Source organism: Sparus aurata, chromosome 9 (genome assembly GCF_900880675.1).
Source record: "Sparus aurata chromosome 9, fSpaAur1.1, whole genome shotgun sequence".
Lineage (NCBI taxonomy): Eukaryota > Metazoa > Chordata > Actinopteri > Spariformes > Sparidae > Sparus > Sparus aurata.
The window spans coordinates 12652653-12671957 of NC_044195.1; the positions used below are offsets into that span (position 1 = coordinate 12652653).

The following is a 19305-nucleotide window of genomic DNA, read 5'->3' on the forward strand; positions in this document are numbered from 1 at the left end:
AACTATTAACTAAAGTTTGATGAACTTTAAATGTACCATTCATTATTGATGGTTGCTATACAGTGTTAGTAAACGTCATGTCTTTCTTGGGAACCTTAGTATCCTGCATAGCGCATAAAAATAATTCTGTCAACAGTGTTGGGATGTTTCTTCAGCCGGTCAAGCAAGCGCAAACAAAAAACAACAACAAATTGTGCAATGTGACGTAAGGCAAGCAGCAAAATAAGAGGCAGGATCATGCGGAATGATCACGTCTGGATGATGTCTCCATGAGCACATCTCAGCGTCAAGCCGAGGAGATAAAACACACGGCTCACGCGGCTCTGAGCGCTTTGAATATGCAACCGGCGCAGTGCTCTCCACACTACAGTGAAGTGAAATGTAACAACACAGCTATAATGCACATTTGGTATTTAAAGTCTCCGTGCCTCATGGTCATATTTGTACCGAATTGAATTTATTACAAAATGTGCAGTGATATGAAACATGTAGCTGCGGGGCCTCTCAGACGCCAGTGCAAGGGGGGAAAAAAGGCATCAGATGGAGAAATAAGCAGAATATCTGAGTAATAGCTGCAAACAGCCCACATCTCACAAGCTCATTGGAGGCGAGCGGAGTGGGTCTTTCACTGCCGCAAAGAGGAAGGAGCGATTGAGTCATTAAATGGATAAAGTGGACGTGATGTCAGAGTTTCTTTCACTCCAGAGCGGGCTCAAGTTTTTGAGAGTCTGAACTCGACGAGAAGCACGGCTTCATGATTGATTGCCCATTGTGTGTCATATTGTTCTTTCAAGGTTGATTGAAACTTTAACCTCATTTTTAATGTTAAAAAAAAAAAAAGAAAGAAAGAAAGAAAGAAAGAAAGAAGAAAAGCTTGAAATATTTCAGGCCTTGAATTTGTACAATGCAGCATTGAATTATGCAGCAATCAGTCAATTATTCATCTCTGTGGCTGTGTTGCGGCCATGCTTTAAAAAGCATGCAGAATGGGCACGGGCCAAGCGCGCTGTGTCAACACATTTCACTCAGAATTGCTTACTAAAGAGATTTGTCTCTCCGTGTCGATTTTGTGTGTTTTTTTTTTCTTCTTATAATGTGTTTTAAGAGCTGTACCTGTTACAGTCGCCATGAAGCGATCCCTGTGGATAAGTGCTGCGTCTCGAGAGAAAAACACAAATAATGACGCTCCAGAAAACAGTCAGCGGAAGTCATCATTAAACACACACAGAGAAAAATGTATGAGGGGCCAAAATTCATTTACAAAACAGGATAATCTGACACATGCAGCTTCAGATTTTTTTTTAACAACTTCCCCCCGAAGCTTAAGTGCTATATAGAGCGGATATTATGATGCACGACCCCGCAGCACGTACGGCTGGTTAAAGGGGTCTTGTTTATTTGATGGTGATATACTGTGAATTAGTGGCGTACACGTGGAAGTGTACATGAATTAATTTATCTACGGCGAGCTCGGTCACACCCTCATTAACATAGCTGATCTAGGATGAGCCTACGCTTTAAAATAAATAAATAAATAAATAAATAAAACACACACTCGCTTTCACACTCGGTGAAAAGAGAGGAAAACACACACAAGATATTCTCATGTTATTTTTGTTTATCTGCTTTACAAAGTGAAGACCAATATCCCCTTTTTTCCCCCACACATCAGTTAACATGTTTCTTTTTACTCAAAACATCTTAATATATCCATTATTAATAAATGATCAGTCAGGTTAATTAACCCTCAAAGATCTGGAGGCACCTGACTCTCCTGTATTTATTTCATTTTTCTCTATTCTGGGACTGTGTCATACATCATTGGATTCATGAGAAACTCGACTGTCAGGCTCATTTAAAGGCCCCAATTTACATTTGTTTTATCTGAGAACAGTTGAATTTACCAGAATAATAATGATTAAAAAAAATGGCAGTCAAAGCTTTGTTTAAAAAGATGTACTTGGACGTTTGAGACTTCTACCGTATATGATTTCGTTGGTCTACATGTGACCTTTCCCAAGCAACTTACAGCTATTTATTATCATATTATCTTGGGTCTTTTTCAGTGAAAGAAAAAAATCAATATAATCAATATGCTGGGTGTTTTAAGTCATAACAGAAGAGAGTGAAGCAAAAGTGCAGTCTTTAAGAGAAATATATTATCCACTGAACACGAACAACAAAAGTAGATTGGCTACAACCGTTGCCCTTTGACCCGGAGGAAGACGCTGTGTGGGCTTTACCTGATGAATCAGTGCTGCAGAACGTGATGTCGTAATCATGCCCAAACAAGACATGTGCCATGTCACTAAAAAACCTGAGAAACTCCTCAGCTGTTCAAAAGTCATTAAACATTTTAGAAACAATGGTTATCTTTTTAGCTGCGGGTATCTCAGTTAACATTTGTTTGACTGTCACTAAACATTTAAATGCTTTATAAACCATTTACTAATGAGTTGTAAAAGTTTTTAAACATCAGCTAAAACTTTATAACGGCCATCCAAATAATGTATATAGATGAACTACAGTGTTTTTCAGACATTTACAATGTATTATAAAGTCTTAAAGACTGGTTTATCAAGCATCTGATTGATCGATGAACGTCAAATACCTATAAATCAAAGTTTATTTAACTATAAATTCACCATAGATTAGTGATGAAGTGTTTGTATGTCATCAATAATACATCAAAATGAGTTGAAGAGGGCTGAAGTTCTCAAAAGTGGTGAAACGATTCATAACAATGAGCTCGTACACAGCTGACACAGAGTCAGATCAATCAGACGTGCACAGGGCGTGTGTGTTGAAACAGACAACTCACAGGGTTTATCATCAACATGTTAACTTTATTTTGAACTTGAAGTACAATGAAGAGATGATTCGAGAAGCTATATAAGTTATCAGTGACAACAGACCTAGACACTCCATTGAGAACATAAAGAACAAACACATTGTGAACATGGGACACTTCTCCTCTTCCTCCTCCGCCTTCTGATTGTAACACATAAGGTCTAAACTGTTTTGCAGTTAAAGGACTGACATCAGCGTATGTCTAGAGAATATACACAGGTGTTTCTCAGCACCGAAATTCAAAAGTCTTCGGGGGAAAGGAAACAAGGAAAATCATAACTTATTATGAGCTTTTTTTTTTTCTTTCTTTCTTTTTCTTTCAGGATATCATGAAACACTCGAAAAAGAAAAGAAAAGTGTGTTTTTGCGTAGGGTTCAACGGGGATTTGAGCAAATGTAGTTAAATGGCATTCAGTTTTTCAAAAAAGTTGTTTTTCGAGCTGATCGTTACTGGTCTGGATCCTTTTTTTTTTTTCTTTTCTTAAAAAAAGCATTGAGAGGTGCTGACTTCGAGTGTGTCTCATGACAAAAAAATGTACAGTAAATTCCAAGAAATATTACCTCTGTTACAAAGATTACAGTACTATTGACAGCAAAAGTCTTCATTTTTGAAAGTGAAATGTTTGATAATTATGTTTTCAAAATCATCTGGGCTTGAGTGAGTCAACCCTAGTATTTGTTCAGCACAATATAGGATTTTATTAAATATCATAATTCCAGGACAAACATTTACATGCCTGCATGCTTTCTCACCAAAAAAATGGCAGCTATAGGAAAGAATGATGGCTCAGAAATAGAACAAAAAACAAAAACTGTAGGTTTATATAAATGGTGGTATTGTTTGCCTAATAGCTCTACTGCATACACAATACCTCTTAACGTTATATACACATACCTTATCAATCCACTCGGGCTCGATAGAGTGAGTTTTTCCTATCATTATCATCAGATCTTGTATATACAACAATGGTAAAAAGGAAACTTGATTGTATTTGTCATCTAATTTAGAAAACATGAGAATCAAACATCAGTCTTCTCTTTTTCGATGAACACGTGGATCGATTCACTTTTTTTTTTTTCTCTCCACAGCATTCATCTTCCACGTTTTTTTTTTTTTTTTTTCTTTTTAGCGTCTTAAAATTCAATTTGAAATACAAAACAAAACTTCAGTCGGATTTCGTTTTTCGAAGCTTTCTCGCTGGCTGAGATACAGTATAAAAATCTTCAGTGCTGAGAATTTATGAGTTATTACCAACAGTGTACCACGGGTACATTTTTACTGTGCTCAATATATGTGTTTATCCTTCACGCTGGCCAACTCGCTACGTCAAAACCTGCCTCATCAAACTATTTAATGTCGGCCTCTTCTTACTCTACATTCAGACACAATCTCCTCCAGCATTTGGGGGTGACCACAGCATTTCCACTGAACTCCTACAAGCAGCTTGACCTCTTTCCTCTACTAAATCAGCCTGGATAAGGGCTCTTGAGAATCTTCATGGGTTTTTCTTTTTTTCCTTCTCTCTTTTTTTTTCTTCTTTTTTTTTGTCAGAATTTCTTTATTTTTTATTTCCTCCAGCTCCTCGCGGCCTTATCAGTACATCACTGTGGTTTTCAGGAACAGTCTTCCATCTGCAACAGAGGACACACAGGAGCCGAGAATTAGCCAACAGCTAACATCCTGCTGACGCAAATGCACTATTCAGGATGTGATCGTTGATGAAACGCTAACTTCAAAATGTTGCCCTCTAGTCTTCCAATTTCAGCAGTGTTACTATGGATTCAGAAACCGATTTAAGGGTGAGATTAGGATAGCAACCATGACAAATGTGATTAAAAATCATTTACTTCATCACATGCAACAAATATATATCATTCATTGGAGAATCCTGATGGTGTCAGGTAGAAAGAAAATAAAGACCAACCAACATACTTTCAGCTGTGTATTTAAGATCATACACTACACCAGTCAGTACATATCAATATAATTACACAGTCACATGCATATTTTATTAGCAACACTGTAAAAGCAGCTATGATAACACACTCCGGGCATGAGAATTGTATGCCACATGTGTTTAAGACATCTCTACTGATACGCTTGTTCGAACATAATACTGCACTCATGATGTTGTGCTCTCTAAAGTGACATTTCCCCTGCATGGAAATAGTGTTTATTGAAAACGGCAGACATCCCTCCGCCGCCTTATCTCTAGACACCTCCAACCTAACGAGCTTTGTCCATTTCCAGCGAAACGCTCTTGTCTGAGGCGTTCGCCTGAGCGAGCAGTGCTGCTCCGACGCTGAGCTGGTAAAAGCATCTGTTAGGCACAGCTCAGGAGCATGTTTGACGTTTATTACCTTCGCGGTTCCTCTCTGCCGGGGAGAATGCTACAGTAATGCCTTTAAGAAAGCACACCTCTCTATGGCAGGGCATCTAAATAATTCAACGTTAAAGAGGAACGCGCACAAAGACGTTTAGCAGCGCAAGTTGTCGGACATGACACAAGCGGCGCAGGACATCAGAGACACAGTTGACTCCGTGTGCACAGAGACGTAGTTACAATGTCTAGAAGGTGTATTCACCTCTGCTGGGACTTTGAGCATCAGGTTGTATTTTTCTATAATTAAAAACTTTTGTCCTTATTTAGCTGAATTCAAAATCTGCACTCATTAAATTATCAATATTCTATCAATTACTGCTCTCCCTCCTAGCCTGTGTTTTATGTACTTCCATGCATGGAGAGTGGAGACAACAAAGGCTTGTTGTGTGTGTGTGTGTGTGTGTTTACAGTATGTGTGTGTTGGAAGGGGGGGGAGGGCTGGGTGGCGTACAAACACACAGGCTAATTACCCGGCACTGCCGTAGGTCTCAAAGGCATTGCACTCTGGCTGCCTCTATTCAAGCAACAACCAGCGAGTTCTGTGTAAAAGTCATTACAGCATGAATGCAGCGCTACGCAGCGCAGACAGCCGGGGAGGGGGGCCGGGGCCGGAGAGCGCCAGGAGTGTGAGGCAGGACGCACAAGTTGATACACACACACACACACACACACACACACACACCCACGCACGAGCAGATGAAACATCACATGCTCACTTCACAGTCTGTCTACCTGCCTGCCCGTCCAGATTCACAGTCGGAGCAGTTTATAGGGGCGTTAATGAAAACGAAGCCAATTTGGTTCTATGACGGATGATGACATATCGTACGTCGTCGAGAGGAGGGTAAGACGTGGAGGCGCTTTTTTGCTTCCAATAGATCGGATCGCCGCGAAGGACTGAAGGTCTGATGAGGAAATCTCCGCTCTTCAAATATTGGAGCAAATGTCGAAACATCTGCTTCACATATGTGACTGGGACAATCTGTGACGTCCTGACACATTGTTCTATGAACGAGCGGCTCATTAAAATATGTTAAAACTTTAGTATTTTTATATTCAAATCAAGATGAAAAGTTCATTAAAGAGAATAAATATTTCATTAGATGCTAAATAAAACAAAGGGAATTTTTGGCTTCTCTCAGCATAAAATTCCTTTGAAAGATTAATTAATACATGTAAATTATGCAAATTATGCCCATGCAAATATTTTATGAAGACAATTAAGGGATCCATTAATTACAGTCTTTTTTGCTTCAGTGACATTCATTCATTTAATTTTAATTTCACTTTAACTGTTTTGATGTTTAATCTTGCAACAAAGAACTTTATCTCTGCGCACAGGGTCGTGTAAACTTGCCGAACACATCGAGTGGGAAGCGGCAGGGAACCAGAGGAGATACTGGGGGAAGATATTCGCGCGCGCACCGTTGCCAGGCAGTACTGGCGAGGTACTAGTCCCAGTAGCTCGCCTGCCTGTGAAAAGAGCCGCGTTCCCTCTTGGACCCGATTCAAAACACTGTAAAAGCAATTAATAAACACAGACTGTGTTAATATCGCAGAATTAGAGAAGTGTGACAAAAGACAAATAGAAATAATTAGTTCTCTAAAATTATGCCCTCATTATTTTTTTTTTCTTTCTCTCCCCTCTCTCCCCCTCTCTCTCCCTCTCTCCTTCCCTCTCTCCTCCTCCATTGGCTTCCCTCAGTTCGGAGTTGAGAATGTACCCACACATTTCTCTCGGCTTTCATGCGAGTGATAGGCTTGTTTTTTCCCCCTTCTGCTTGTGTAATTTATCAACATCATTTTTTGCCATTCGAGGTTAATTATACAGCGAGGCTCGCGGAGTAGAGCAGAGGAGACATGGGTGGCAGACAAATGCTTCTCTAATTGAACAAAAAACACAAAATGCAGCCTGTTATTCAGCCTCCCTCCTTCACACCGCTCTTTGAGGCAATGATCGGAGTGATCGAGAGAAATTGCACGCATCACACTGATTCTAACAGCGATTAGTTTAAAAAAAAAAGAAAGAAAAAAGACACGCTAAAAAGAAAAAAAGTCGTTTTCATTTAACACCAGACTATACATTTACGTGGGACAATGGCTGCTGTCACTGTAAGTGCAGAGCTCTAACACATTTAATTTAATACGATTAGACTACAAAAAGGGCCGAGCTCTTCACACGAGTGTAAAGAAATTAAAGTGGCTAAATATACTAATTTGGTATGAAATAGGGGGCTATAATTGCGCTGTATCTGGAAGTTATCTTCGTGTTTAAATGATGACATATGGATTTCCTTTTTTTGGACATCAAACCGTTTCAGATCCCCGCAGTGACTGAATGACATTTAATTAAGGAGGAGTCATCATTTCTCTCAGTACATTCTCTCTCTTTTTGCCCTTTCACAAAATATCAGTTCAAGTAGACTAATCAAACATTAAGGAGTTAAAAAAGGGAGCCAACTTATTCTCGCATGCAAAGATGAATATTTTCCACTTTCTCCACATCAAATTACACGGAGCATTTTTTTTTTTTTTTCCATCTCTCTCTCTCTCTCTCTCTCTCTCTCTCTCCGGATAAATTGGGACCTCTCCCACTGATAAGGGCGGTTCTGAGCAGACGCAGCTGAGGCGTATTAGAGGAAAGACGTTTCGAGTAATAATGAGGATAGTCAACCTCTGCAAGGTGTCTTGTATCTGGGTAAACACAGATAGCAGACAGTCTACAGAGGTTATCGCCGGAGCGCCCTTCCCCAAACACATACTGCACCCCCAAGGCTAACAAACAAACAAACCATTAAAAATGTACAAGGCTTATTCATAAAATGGATTGATTTGCCCCGTTTATTACTATCAAAGGGGGGATTCCACTGCTTTTTTGTGGTTTTACGACTCATTAATGCTTCCTGAGCTGTAAACAAAACCGCTTCTTTCATACCGTCCCCGGCTCGGCTGTTTCACTTTCGCATCTGCCGCATTGTGCGGAGTTTCGTCGCGACAAAGATCCGTTTCCTAAAAGCATCGCAGCCACTAAAAGTCAGGTAAAAGAACAATATTATTTCGGCCGAAAACCAATGATCTTGACCTAGTGCTGTGGCCCAGATGGTGAGCTGTATGCCCGAACAGCAGGCACAGAAACACTAATGTTCATAAACTGAAGCGTGTGTGTGTGTGTGAGGGAGAGAGAGAGAGAGAGAGAGAGAGAGGAAGCAGGGTGGGGGTAGAAGGGGGGCAGAGGGAGAAAGAGAGCAAGAGTGAGAGCCAGAGAAAGAGAGAGAGATTTATTGTCTCATCTGAGCCCCTGTACCTTGTATTGTCCTTTCAGCATCTGTTCTTCCACTGCTGCGGTCACTCTCCATCTCAGGGGTCAGAGAGTCTGGGAGAAGAGAGGGATCACCGCCGTTAAACATCTCTGACATCCACCTATCACCATGCCAGCTTCACAGCATCGTTCATTCAAAACAAGAGGGCTAAGCCTTCGAGCCGTATCTGCCCCGGCATGGAAGCGCCCGCGTGCGCTGGATGAACTGTGCTTCAGAGCTGCAACGATTAATCGATGTGTTGATAAAAAAAACAAACAAAACAACAACAACAAAAAAAAGCAATTCATCTGTCTTTTTTTTTTTTTTTTTACGCAAACATGTCACACGTCGTCTGGTTCCATAATCGTAAAAGGTTAAGGAAGGTAAAGATTGGTTGCTTTTCTTTGTCAGTTATGGCAGTAAAATGAAGCGTCCCTGGGTGTGGACTGTTGGTTGGACAAACGAAGCAATCTGGAGACGTCACTTTAGGCTCTGAAAAATTTTAATGAGCAGTTTTCACAATGTCTTTTTGACGTTTTGCAAACTAAACGATCAATCATTTTATCGTGAAAATAGTCTACGGATAATCAACATGGCTGGGAAAATAACTGATATTAAATCCGTATCATGATATGACGCTATACATCGTCTAAGACTGACATGGCATAAGTCTCCTCGAATAATTTAAATGCTGTGTTATAGTGAAGTGATGTCATTTTCTGAACTTACCAGACTGTTGTATGTGTCTTGACCAACTCATCATTATATCCACATCACTGATTATTTATGATAAATCTGATTGTTTTAATATTTTGTGGAAGTGCCGATAATCATCCCAACAATACTGTTCCAATATATAGGTACTGGCCCAAAATATCCTGGTATTTGATTTTGTTGCTCAGTTCTAGTATTTATAAATTGCATTAGGAGATTTCAGAATATTTAGATATATTTATAGCCTATCCTGAGATAGCATACAAATATTAAGGCCATATAGTCCAGCCTCATTAATCTGTAATGAATATAATGTTTAGTTGCAGCTCTGTTTGCTTCTCTGTGTGCTTTTTATCAGGGGTGAGTAAAAAAGATATTTAAATTTGTGATTTAACACTTTGGAATAATGATCTGTTAAACGTGACCTTGCACTCAATGGTTTGCTTAAAAAAAGGTGCGTGTGTGGTAAAATGCGCCACAGTGTCAACGCTGAAATTGTATTCATGTTAAATATTAACAGTCATTTTGTAACCGGTCTTATAACTCCGCGCTGTGTACCGAAAGTGGCAGACTCCACCAGCCATCTCGTGATCAATCACTCCACATGCACATTTGATCTGACAGATTTCACGTATGAAAAAAAATAAATCTGCATTACTCACTGACATATTAAAATGACATTTTCTGACTGGTTTAAACTCTGACAGTTAATCATATTTTATGAGCGCAGCATGTTTTGTATGCGACACCTAAACTCTGCAAGGCAGCGGCTCCGGCCAGATAAAAGAAATGAACAAGGACTGTGTTTGAGTTCAGTGCTATCAGTGGTTAGTAACTTTACACCTCCACCCGTCATTGAGGTGCCCTGCAAACATGGATAACATGATCTAACTCGGGATGGGATGGGCTTTGTGTACAGTGGAAACATTTGGTCATTTTTTAAAATGAACATGACAACTCTCTCTCACTCTCTTGCTCCTCCTGCTCTGTTTTCTATCATTGCTAACTGGACATTTTGGGGGATTTGGACTGTTTTTGGACAAAACAAGGCGAAGATGAAGATGTGACCTTAGGAGTGTAATGAGCATTTATTTGAATCTTTATCAAAATGTGTCATTACCTGCACAGGTTGGAAAACTGTATATAAGAACGGAATGCAATCGTACATTTTAACAGCTGAAGAGTTGCACTTTATAGAAGACAGAGTATCTTGAGGAATTTTTTGATGCTATATATTTGAAGATCATGGTGAGATACTAGCTGCGATGTGAGTTATATTATTAGTATTCTTATGGAATAATCATGAATCTAGGGGAAGAGCCATCTGTGCCTTCAAGATATTTGGCTCAGGTAACTTTAATTTCCTGAAAAGTCCTATCTGACCATGGCTGCGACTAATCATTATTTTCATTATCAATTAATCTGATGATTAATCAAATAATCGTTTAGTCTTGAAAATGTTTAACAAAGAGTGTGAAAAAAAGCATATAACAATTTCCAGAGCCCGGAGTGACGTCTTCACACTGCGTCTTTTGTCGGACCAGCAGTCCAAAACTCAAAGACTCTTCGTTTACCGTCAGAAATAACAAGGAAAAGCAGCAAATCCTCACATTTAAGAAGCTGGAACAAGCAAGTGTGTCTTCAAAATGTAACACCTGAAACGATCAATTGTTTTGACAAAATAGTTTGTGACTCGTTTTCTTTTGATTGACTAATAGACTAACCAACTAATAGTTGCAGCTCCCTATCACACACTGACATTTTCCCCACATTTGTCCCATTAGAAATCCACACTAAATGTCTGAACCTGTTAGATGTGAAATGTACAGTAACCGTGTGTCACTGTGGAGCGTCTGACCGTTGAGCGAGCGCATGCTGTCAGAGGGCGAGGGCTGCTTCAGAGTCTGCTCGACCTGCTCTCTCCTCTTGGATTCGTACTCCAGAGCCTCTTGGAGTTTCCTCTTGGCCTTCTTCTCCTTCTTCAGACGCTTCTGAATGATTGCTGGGATGGGGGGGGGGAGGGACCACAGTGACAATTAGCATCACCGTATTTTAGACTGAACTGTGATTACTGAGATAATAACCCCGTCTTTTAAGAATAGCGCACTGTAATATAAGAAAACGGGGAAATCAATTAAAATTTAATATTTTAAAATATATGAAGATCTCCCTTAATAAAAGAAAATATTGGCTGTGACTTAACAAACTGCTGGAGGGAATTAAAGCAAATTGAAAAATTTATTGGGATATTTTTCATGAATTTCTCTCATTTAACATAAACGACACAGTTAGCGTATGAAGCTGCTGCATTTAACATGAGCGGGAGAGTGAATTTCGCCAAGTTGGTGTGTATTACCAATTACGTTAACTGACTGAGAGCGGGAAAAAAACCAGCGCTGAGCCCATCACCGCATGTGTAAGCGAGGAAGCAGCTTATGTCACGGATGCAATAAGAAGCATTAAGCGTACATGCGGAAGTGTGTACGAACATTCAGGTGCTATCAGGCAACGTCTGCCCGTGAATTCTACAAAAACACACACATTTCTGCATGCCCGAACACACACACACACACACACACACACAGGGCTGATGGGAGGATTCAGTGCCAGGCAGTCGTCAGGCAGTACCTCTGTTCTTCTGCTCCATGGCGAGCTGCTTCTCCAGAGTCTCCCTGAGCTCCCTCTCTCTGAACAGCTCCATCTTCAGCTCTGTCTTCTCCAGCTGCACCTGCTTCTCCTGAGCCCGCGCGTTGTCAATCGCCACTTTGAGCAGGCCCTGCGCACACACACACACACACACACACACATATGAGTATATACACACAGAGATGTACAGAAGAAGGGGAGAGCGGGGAGCGGGGAAAGAGAGAGTGATGTGGGCTATTTAAGAGCTTCAAGATGAAGTGACAGCAAACCACACTGAAAGTGTGTCACGGCAGCTCTTTGTGCAGCTGCCCACAGTAGCGAAGCAGAACACAGGGCCAAAAGCTGACTGCTGCGACATGATTCCTTTCAGGCGTATTACCACCTTTGCGGGGCCTTTTATCTGTGAAGATGTCTTTATCTCTTAGCAGCTCCAAAGCTCCCACAAGATCTAGAAACATGAACGTGGATTTAGCGCTTAGGAGTTTTTGGAGTAATCGTTCCTTTTAATATAATGCATGATGATGTGAGAGTGCTGGGCACGTCTGACCCCTTTTGGTCAAAGTCGTGAAATACAAGTAAAGATAGACATTGCACTTCAGAGACATTTGAAGTGAACCAGAGAGCTGGTTTAATAGAGACAGGACCATAACATTCCACCGGTAATTGTAATAACAGGCCAATCAGAATAAAAAAGCCTCGTGCATCCACCTTAATTAGATGAAACTGATCCGATCTGCCCCGATATCAATGGATTTTCAATCAGATGGAGAGAGGTGGTGTAAACCTTTGATAATCCGTTCATAAATAAAAAATCTGCCCCTTATAACCATGTACAAGCTTCAGCAGACAAGCAGATGTCACATGTGTGGAACATTAAGTGATGCTGCTCCTGGGAGGAACAGAAACAGAACTGGTCTGAGGCTGACACAACTTTTTTTGTTGGGGTTTATCAAGACTGACGGATTGTGGAAAGCCTTTGAAAAGACTAATGAAGCTGGAATCCACCGAACCAGAAACACAAATATTGTTCCTGGGACACGATGTGGGTCCATCTTGAAAACTGTGTTAACAGGTGGCGTAAAAGAAAAAAAAAAGTTTTATTCTTCCTCTCCTTCTGTTATATCATGAAATAATTATACTGTGATTAAATGTATTAGATCAATTTAATTTGCGGCCATGTAAACAGTCGGATTTAAGAATTACTGTCCATGTAACCGCAGCTAGTTAGGGGGGGAAAGGAAAGGTTAAGATGGAGCCTCACCTCCTGGTCTATTGAGTGGATGGTAAAAGGTTTATGGGCGGGGTGAGCATCTTTACTCTATAGAGTTTCTTTCTATACTTCTCTGGCATCTTTCCCATTTACCCACACAGCTGATGACTGTAACTGGATTGGTATAAACACACAGAATTAGTCTCTGTGGCACAGTTTCAAGCACCTCAATCAGAAGAGAGACGAATCATATGAATGACAAGTATCTCGTCACGTATCAATTACATCACTGCCATTCCAAACACACCCCTGACAGCCTTCGGACCGAAAGACACCGCGCTCACGTAGAAAAGCCGCACAGCAGCGACGCAGTCATTTTCCTCACAATTATTCCCCGTCCACACGCAATTATATCAAATGCACTGGGCTATATCTTACTAATTGTTGATTCTTCTGACCCCAATTTATTCTAAGTTGCTTTATCTTAATTTTCTGCTTGGTTTCATTTTGTTGATTTGTATATAAATATTCAAGGCGAAGATCATTATCAAAGATGACTTAGTGGAGTGTTTGGGAGCTCGCGACGGGTTTTACTCGTGGCTTTCTAATTACCACGCGGAGCCAAAGGAGAGGCAGGACTCTGATGCCAACGGTACAAGTGCAATGAGAAGGGCAGCAGTGTGCACACATCATTACACTCAGACACAAGGCAAATACATTCATCTTTCTGACTGAGGGTGTTTGAGCTGAAGCCTAAACGGCACTCTGACTAGATGGGTATTGTTAAGGTATGCAGATTTACAGATTGGTCTCTCTGCAGTCCAAATGCTAATGTTAACGCTGTTGGAAAGGACGATGTGGACGAAAGCCACATTTATTGACTAATAATGAGCTTCGGTACAGTGCGCATCATGAAAATGACTTTTAACTGCGAAATTTAAGATTCACCTTGAGTTATTACATTTGCAAAGATCTGGAAAAAATACAATGAAGAAAAACACCTTAGTTTTCTTTAATATATCATTTTACTGTCCTCAAGCATTATTGAGAAAACAGATGCTATTGGACGGTGCCGTTAGTTGAGGGAACTATTACTACTAGGTTAAGTTAAGACAAAAACTCATCCTGCTAGCTTTATTTGGAGATTTCAAAAGCGTCTCTTCGACGAAGGTCTTTTGCAACGGATAGCTTTGTTCAACTGTCAAGGGCAGGAACGGTTTAACAATTTGGAAAAGAGCTACAGCAGTTAGTGGACCTTACTTTGAGATACGGTCAAAGCACTGTCTCCAAGGTCAAGAACAAACTGTCCTGCCCTACTTGGGTAATGTTTGGAAAAGAATGCCACAGTAGATCAATGGAAGACTTTCCATGATGGAGAAAACCTGTCTGTTGGGAGGTCTCTATTGTGTGAGTCATATAATCTGTCTGCCTAATTCTTCAACCTGAACTCAAAGCTCTCATCTAATGCAAGAATGAATCACTACTGGGTGTAAATACGGTGTAAGCTCTTTGAACAAAAGTCCTACAGTCTTGATCTAAGGTATATCAACAATATGTTCTCAAAATAGTGACAATGGAAAGAATTTAGAACTTTGGTGGCCTTCAGGGGGTATTAAGCAAGGGATAATGTATAGAACGGCGGTCATTATCGGGAAAATAAGTCGGGACTTATTTTCCCGATAATGACCGCCGTTCTTATTTTCCCGATAGTGACCACCATTCTATACATTATCCCACGTTTTTTTGCCAACACGAGAAAAAAAAACTTAACACAGTGTGTCTGTTCATAGTGTTTGTCAGCAGAGAAATATAGTTCGCTAAACCGACGCTGTTTCGCTTCTCCCTCTTCGCTGCTTTCCTCTCTTTTTCATTTCTTGACCGGTGACGACAACTCAGCCTTTTGCCAAGAGTTGAAATCACCGTATTTTCCAAAAATATTAAAGTTAATGTGAAACTCATCCATACTAGTGGCCTAAGAGTATGTTTTTTCCGATATGAAGTAGACTAAAGATCAGCTGACGTCGCTTCGTGACCGAAGACGCTGGGGTGGTAAGATACCGGACTGCTTGCGGAGCAAAGATTTTAGAGCGCGGAGTGCTACGAAATACGTGAATCAGAGGCAAAAACGCCCCATTTCCTTGACGACGGTCAAATATGCTTAGCAGCGGTCAATTATATGAAAATAACTGACCGCCAAACGTTGGGAAGGCATTAAGAAGAGCCGTGTCATAAAAACAAATACACTGTATCAGACACATTGTTTGATTATCTTAATTTTCTCTATAACATATTTCAAAAATCAAAAAATATTCCAAAGAGACGGAGCTTGGTAAGAGAGGATACCTCCACCTACTGATGGTTCATCTATTGTAGGAATACTCAGAGACTGGCATGTTGAGTACTAGCAGGCATACGAGGAGTTACCGGAGTGGGTAAGTACACCGGATGCAAGATGCGCCAAGTCAGTCAACTCTGTGTTGTTATGAGGGCACAACTGTGTCAGTGGACGTTACCTGTATGTTGGTGAGGAGAGTCTCTATTGACGACAAGCCGTCTGGGAAGAGGAATGGTGAGGGGAAGCCAGGGGGCAGAGCCTGCCCGGCAAATGACAACCTCTCGTAGCTATCTCTTGCTGTTGGGGTGCACATTGAGTTGTCCTCTGCAAAGAAAATAACATTGGAGATTGATTAGTCATCTGAAGAACATTATTTGTGAAACTTGCAAAGCACACTAAGTGGTAGAATATGTGAGTAGTTTTTGGCGATGCTGACACGTATCGACCCTGACTTGAATTGACCATCAGCAATGACCTGGTCCGTATTGATCTCCAGTAGCCAATCCTGGCTTTGCCCCCCTCCTCGCAGAAATTTAGTGGACTGACTGACTGGTCCCTTGGAGATTCCTTTGTATTGTTTCATCTCAAGGCCTGAGTGTGGGGTTAAACAATATCAACCAGGACATAAATCCAGCTTCCCCCATTTAAGAGATGTCATGTGGACTCCAAAATCAGGAGCAGGCACGCAGTTCGACCCCAGAGGCTCGGGCTTCCTTTGTGTATGCACGCACGGGTGCCTGTCAAACCTAAGATGACATCATCCTCCATTCATCACTGGCGGAGGGGTAGGGCCCTGCCATCTGCTGTCCAGCCTCTCCACCAGGCCTCAGAGGAGGGAAGAGGAGCAGAGGAGGGGAGGGAGGGAAAGCAGGAGGCAGACCGGCAGACACAGATACAGCCTGGTCAAACTAAAACAGTATGTCAGACACTGCCGTTTGTTGCCCCATCAGATCTGACACATGTTTTTGTCCAGCGAGCTTTTATGAAGCCAACAATTTGTAAGTGCTACCATCTTGCAGAGAGCGAGTTTATGAAACGCATCCAGTCTAAAAAGGTCTCGGCAGGAAGTCTGCACCATCAGCTGTTTAATTGTTAATTTAATGAAAGGGGGGAAAAAAGTTTTATTTGTAATGTGGAACCCTGGCTGTGTTGTGCACAGCACCTCTCTGCTCTCATCCAGTATTCATATCTGTTTATGTGGCAGGCTGAATCTTGTACAAACAGCGAGTGGAGCTGAACAGCCCTGCCTCTCCCTCCCATCAATATTCACCAACGCCAGCCAAGTGCTGGGAACAGCTGGTCTTACATTAATTAGTTTAAAGTATTTATTTCACCCATCCTCAGAGCAGATTGAGCAAAAACATTGGAGATTATTTCAAGCATCTGCAAATGCCCTGGAAACATCTCTGCGCCAAAAGTCGAGTGTTAGGATTCACAGTTTAGGTTTGTAATTTGAAGAACCCTTTTTTTCCTCTCTGAGAGGGGAAGATGGTGAAATATGCACCGCTGGTCCGTGGAGAGAGTAAACAACCTTTCTCCTCTTTCAGATGGAGTTCACTCCTGTTGATTAATTAGAATGGATGGTTGCCTAATGGATTAAAATTTGTTTATAATTTGACTTCATAAAAATAATGAATTGCCTACTTTTAAGAAGCCACTCCTGTGGTAATTTGTTTTGTTCGCTGCAGTCCTGTCTGCATTTTGAGGTGGGCGTCTGGGTGGAGATGTAAAAACGTACTCTCCTTATACAGTGGCACAACATGAAAGTCCCATTTTATCTCAATAAAATAACTAATCAAAGATCAAAAGCATTACAGTTGGCTCCAGCTCAGGTTGATATAGATGTATTGCATGCATTATATGCTTGCATCACCCACCTCCAATAAAATCACCATAACAACTAGAGACGTTAGTAGACCTCGGGGAAAGGTCTGCTGTTGTAGCTTTGTAATTGATTTGTACTGTAGGCACTTTGTCCCTTATTTAGTGTTGGCATTAATCATAAATCATTGCTTTAACAAACTCCGGCTTCCCACTCAGCAGGCCTCCCCTCCAACACAATGTTGGATCACACGGAATATTTGATGGCTTTGTTGCAGGGGAAACAACCTGTCATGCTCTGGGAAAAGCAAACAGCGTGTTTTGTTCGACAGACTCCAACTACCGTACAGCACCCCTTGTCAGATAACATTTCCACCAGGAGCGATGCATAAATACAGGCGTTTTCAAAGAAAGGAGCGGGGAAGCTAATAAGTGACTAATTTAATCAATACAATCAAAAGTGGCTTAATGAAACTCAAATGTAAATTCCAGCCGAACACGATCTAGATCTGTGGTTTCCGTGCTTCTAATGTTATTGCCCCCCCCCCCCCCCCCCACACCCCCCCTTTCTCTGTTCCTGGCTGCAAATGCTGGCATGTGTTTGCATGTTTATTTCTCACCATCGCTCCAGAATCATTGACTTCAACTTAATTACAGCGACAGGCGTTGGAGTGATGGGGGCCGGTGGAATGGAGTACTCTGTTTCCAGGTGATATTTCTCCACTAGCAAGGCTGCCAACAGCAGCTGTGACAGCCTCTTGTGCTTACCGTACGGTAAAGGTACAGTTAGGCCCCCCCACCCCCACCGTCCCCCACCGCCCCCTGACTATGAAATACTGTGTGGAAAAACACTCGCGGGTCACCCCTGTCACAAATAACATTTCATGCACAACTGTTTCGGCGGATAATAGGAGCCACAAATAAAAATGGGACGCTGTAAATACAATGCATTCTGAATGAAATGCCATAATTTAAAACAACGCCCCCCCCTCTCTCCGTCCTCCTCCTCCACCCTGCTCTCAATAGCTGCAGAGGGAGTCCTTGACAGTGTGCTAGCAATGATGAATCACCTATCCAGTTAATTTTCTCACTCCTCATGTGTTGTGCTGCTAAAACAGGGGCCCAGGAATTGACTTGACAAACTATGAATGTAAAAAATATCACTTGGAGGGATCTGGGCTTATCTCCAATTTACATGTTATTAGATTTGTGTTGCAAGCGGCACTTGGACCTAGCAAAGTTGAGGCAAAAAAAGATGGGGCACATGATAACCAGAGATAAAACATGTCTAAAACCCACTTGAAAGCCTTTGAAATATTTGACGGAAAGTCACAGCGAGCGGGGAGAAGCAGTGGAAAGTGGCCTGATTTAAAATGTGACAGACACACATTGCAATCTGTGGTAAATCTAGAAGAAACCTTGGGAAATTTAGCTGCAATCTCTGGATAAATAGCTGTAATTGACCTTGGGAGTTGAAAATGTGCCATATGTTTCTAGTTCCTGTGTTTGAAACTGGGTCCCTCAGGACATTTCAGCTGAGTCCTCACACCGAGGCAGTGCAAGCGGGGAGGAGAGGGGAAGATACAGAAAAGACGCACAAAGACAGAGAGAGAGGGAGAGAGGGAGAGAGAGAGAGAGAAAGAGGACGAGAAAGATGCCAGGACCGAGAGATAGATGGTTGAAGACAGAAGATGGATGGATGGATAGATAGGTGAGGCAGAGTCGGAGGAAGAGGAGGCTGGAATAGAATGGGTGTGCAGAGAATGAAAGACTGACAGAGAGGAAGAGGGATAGAGCAGAGAGGGGGTAAGAGAGAGGGAGAGCAGAGGTACATTTGGCTGGCCAGTCAGTGTGATATATTGACAGGTGAAGCCTTTGTCCTTGCAAACCTGTGTTCCTCCCAGCAGGAGAAGTGAATGCTAAACCTGGAGGTTGTCAGCGCAGCCAACACAAAGCAAAGGCGCTGCTTTTTCCGCGGCACAATTACATTTGATCTGACCCTGCCGGGCTGCGGAGAAACCGGCCTCCTTCAAATGGAGTAGTTAT

The 19305-nt window shown here is 41.6% G+C and overlaps 1 protein-coding gene across 10 annotated transcripts in view; it reads right to left on the minus strand.

Moving 5' to 3' along the window:
- Positions 1–2825: 2825 nt before the first annotated feature.
- The window catches only part of dachd (dachshund d), a 100249-nt gene continuing 83769 nt past the window's right edge, over positions 2826–19305 (minus strand). For 7 of the 10 annotated variants that reach the window (XM_030428991.1, XM_030428989.1, XM_030428993.1 and 4 more), the window contains 5 exons: positions 15617–15762; positions 11876–12023; positions 11055–11249; positions 8539–8607; positions 2826–4482 (listed from right to left, as the gene is read on the minus strand). In XM_030428991.1, coding sequence (XP_030284851.1) covers positions 4445–4482; positions 8539–8607; positions 11055–11249; positions 11876–12023; positions 15617–15762 — 596 coding nt within the window. In that variant the 3' untranslated portion in view covers positions 2826–4444. The remainder of the gene's footprint in view (positions 4483–8538; positions 8608–11054; positions 11250–11875; positions 12024–15616; positions 15763–19305) is intronic. The other 3 variants (XM_030428997.1, XM_030428995.1, XM_030428999.1) reach the window with 1 other exon arrangement.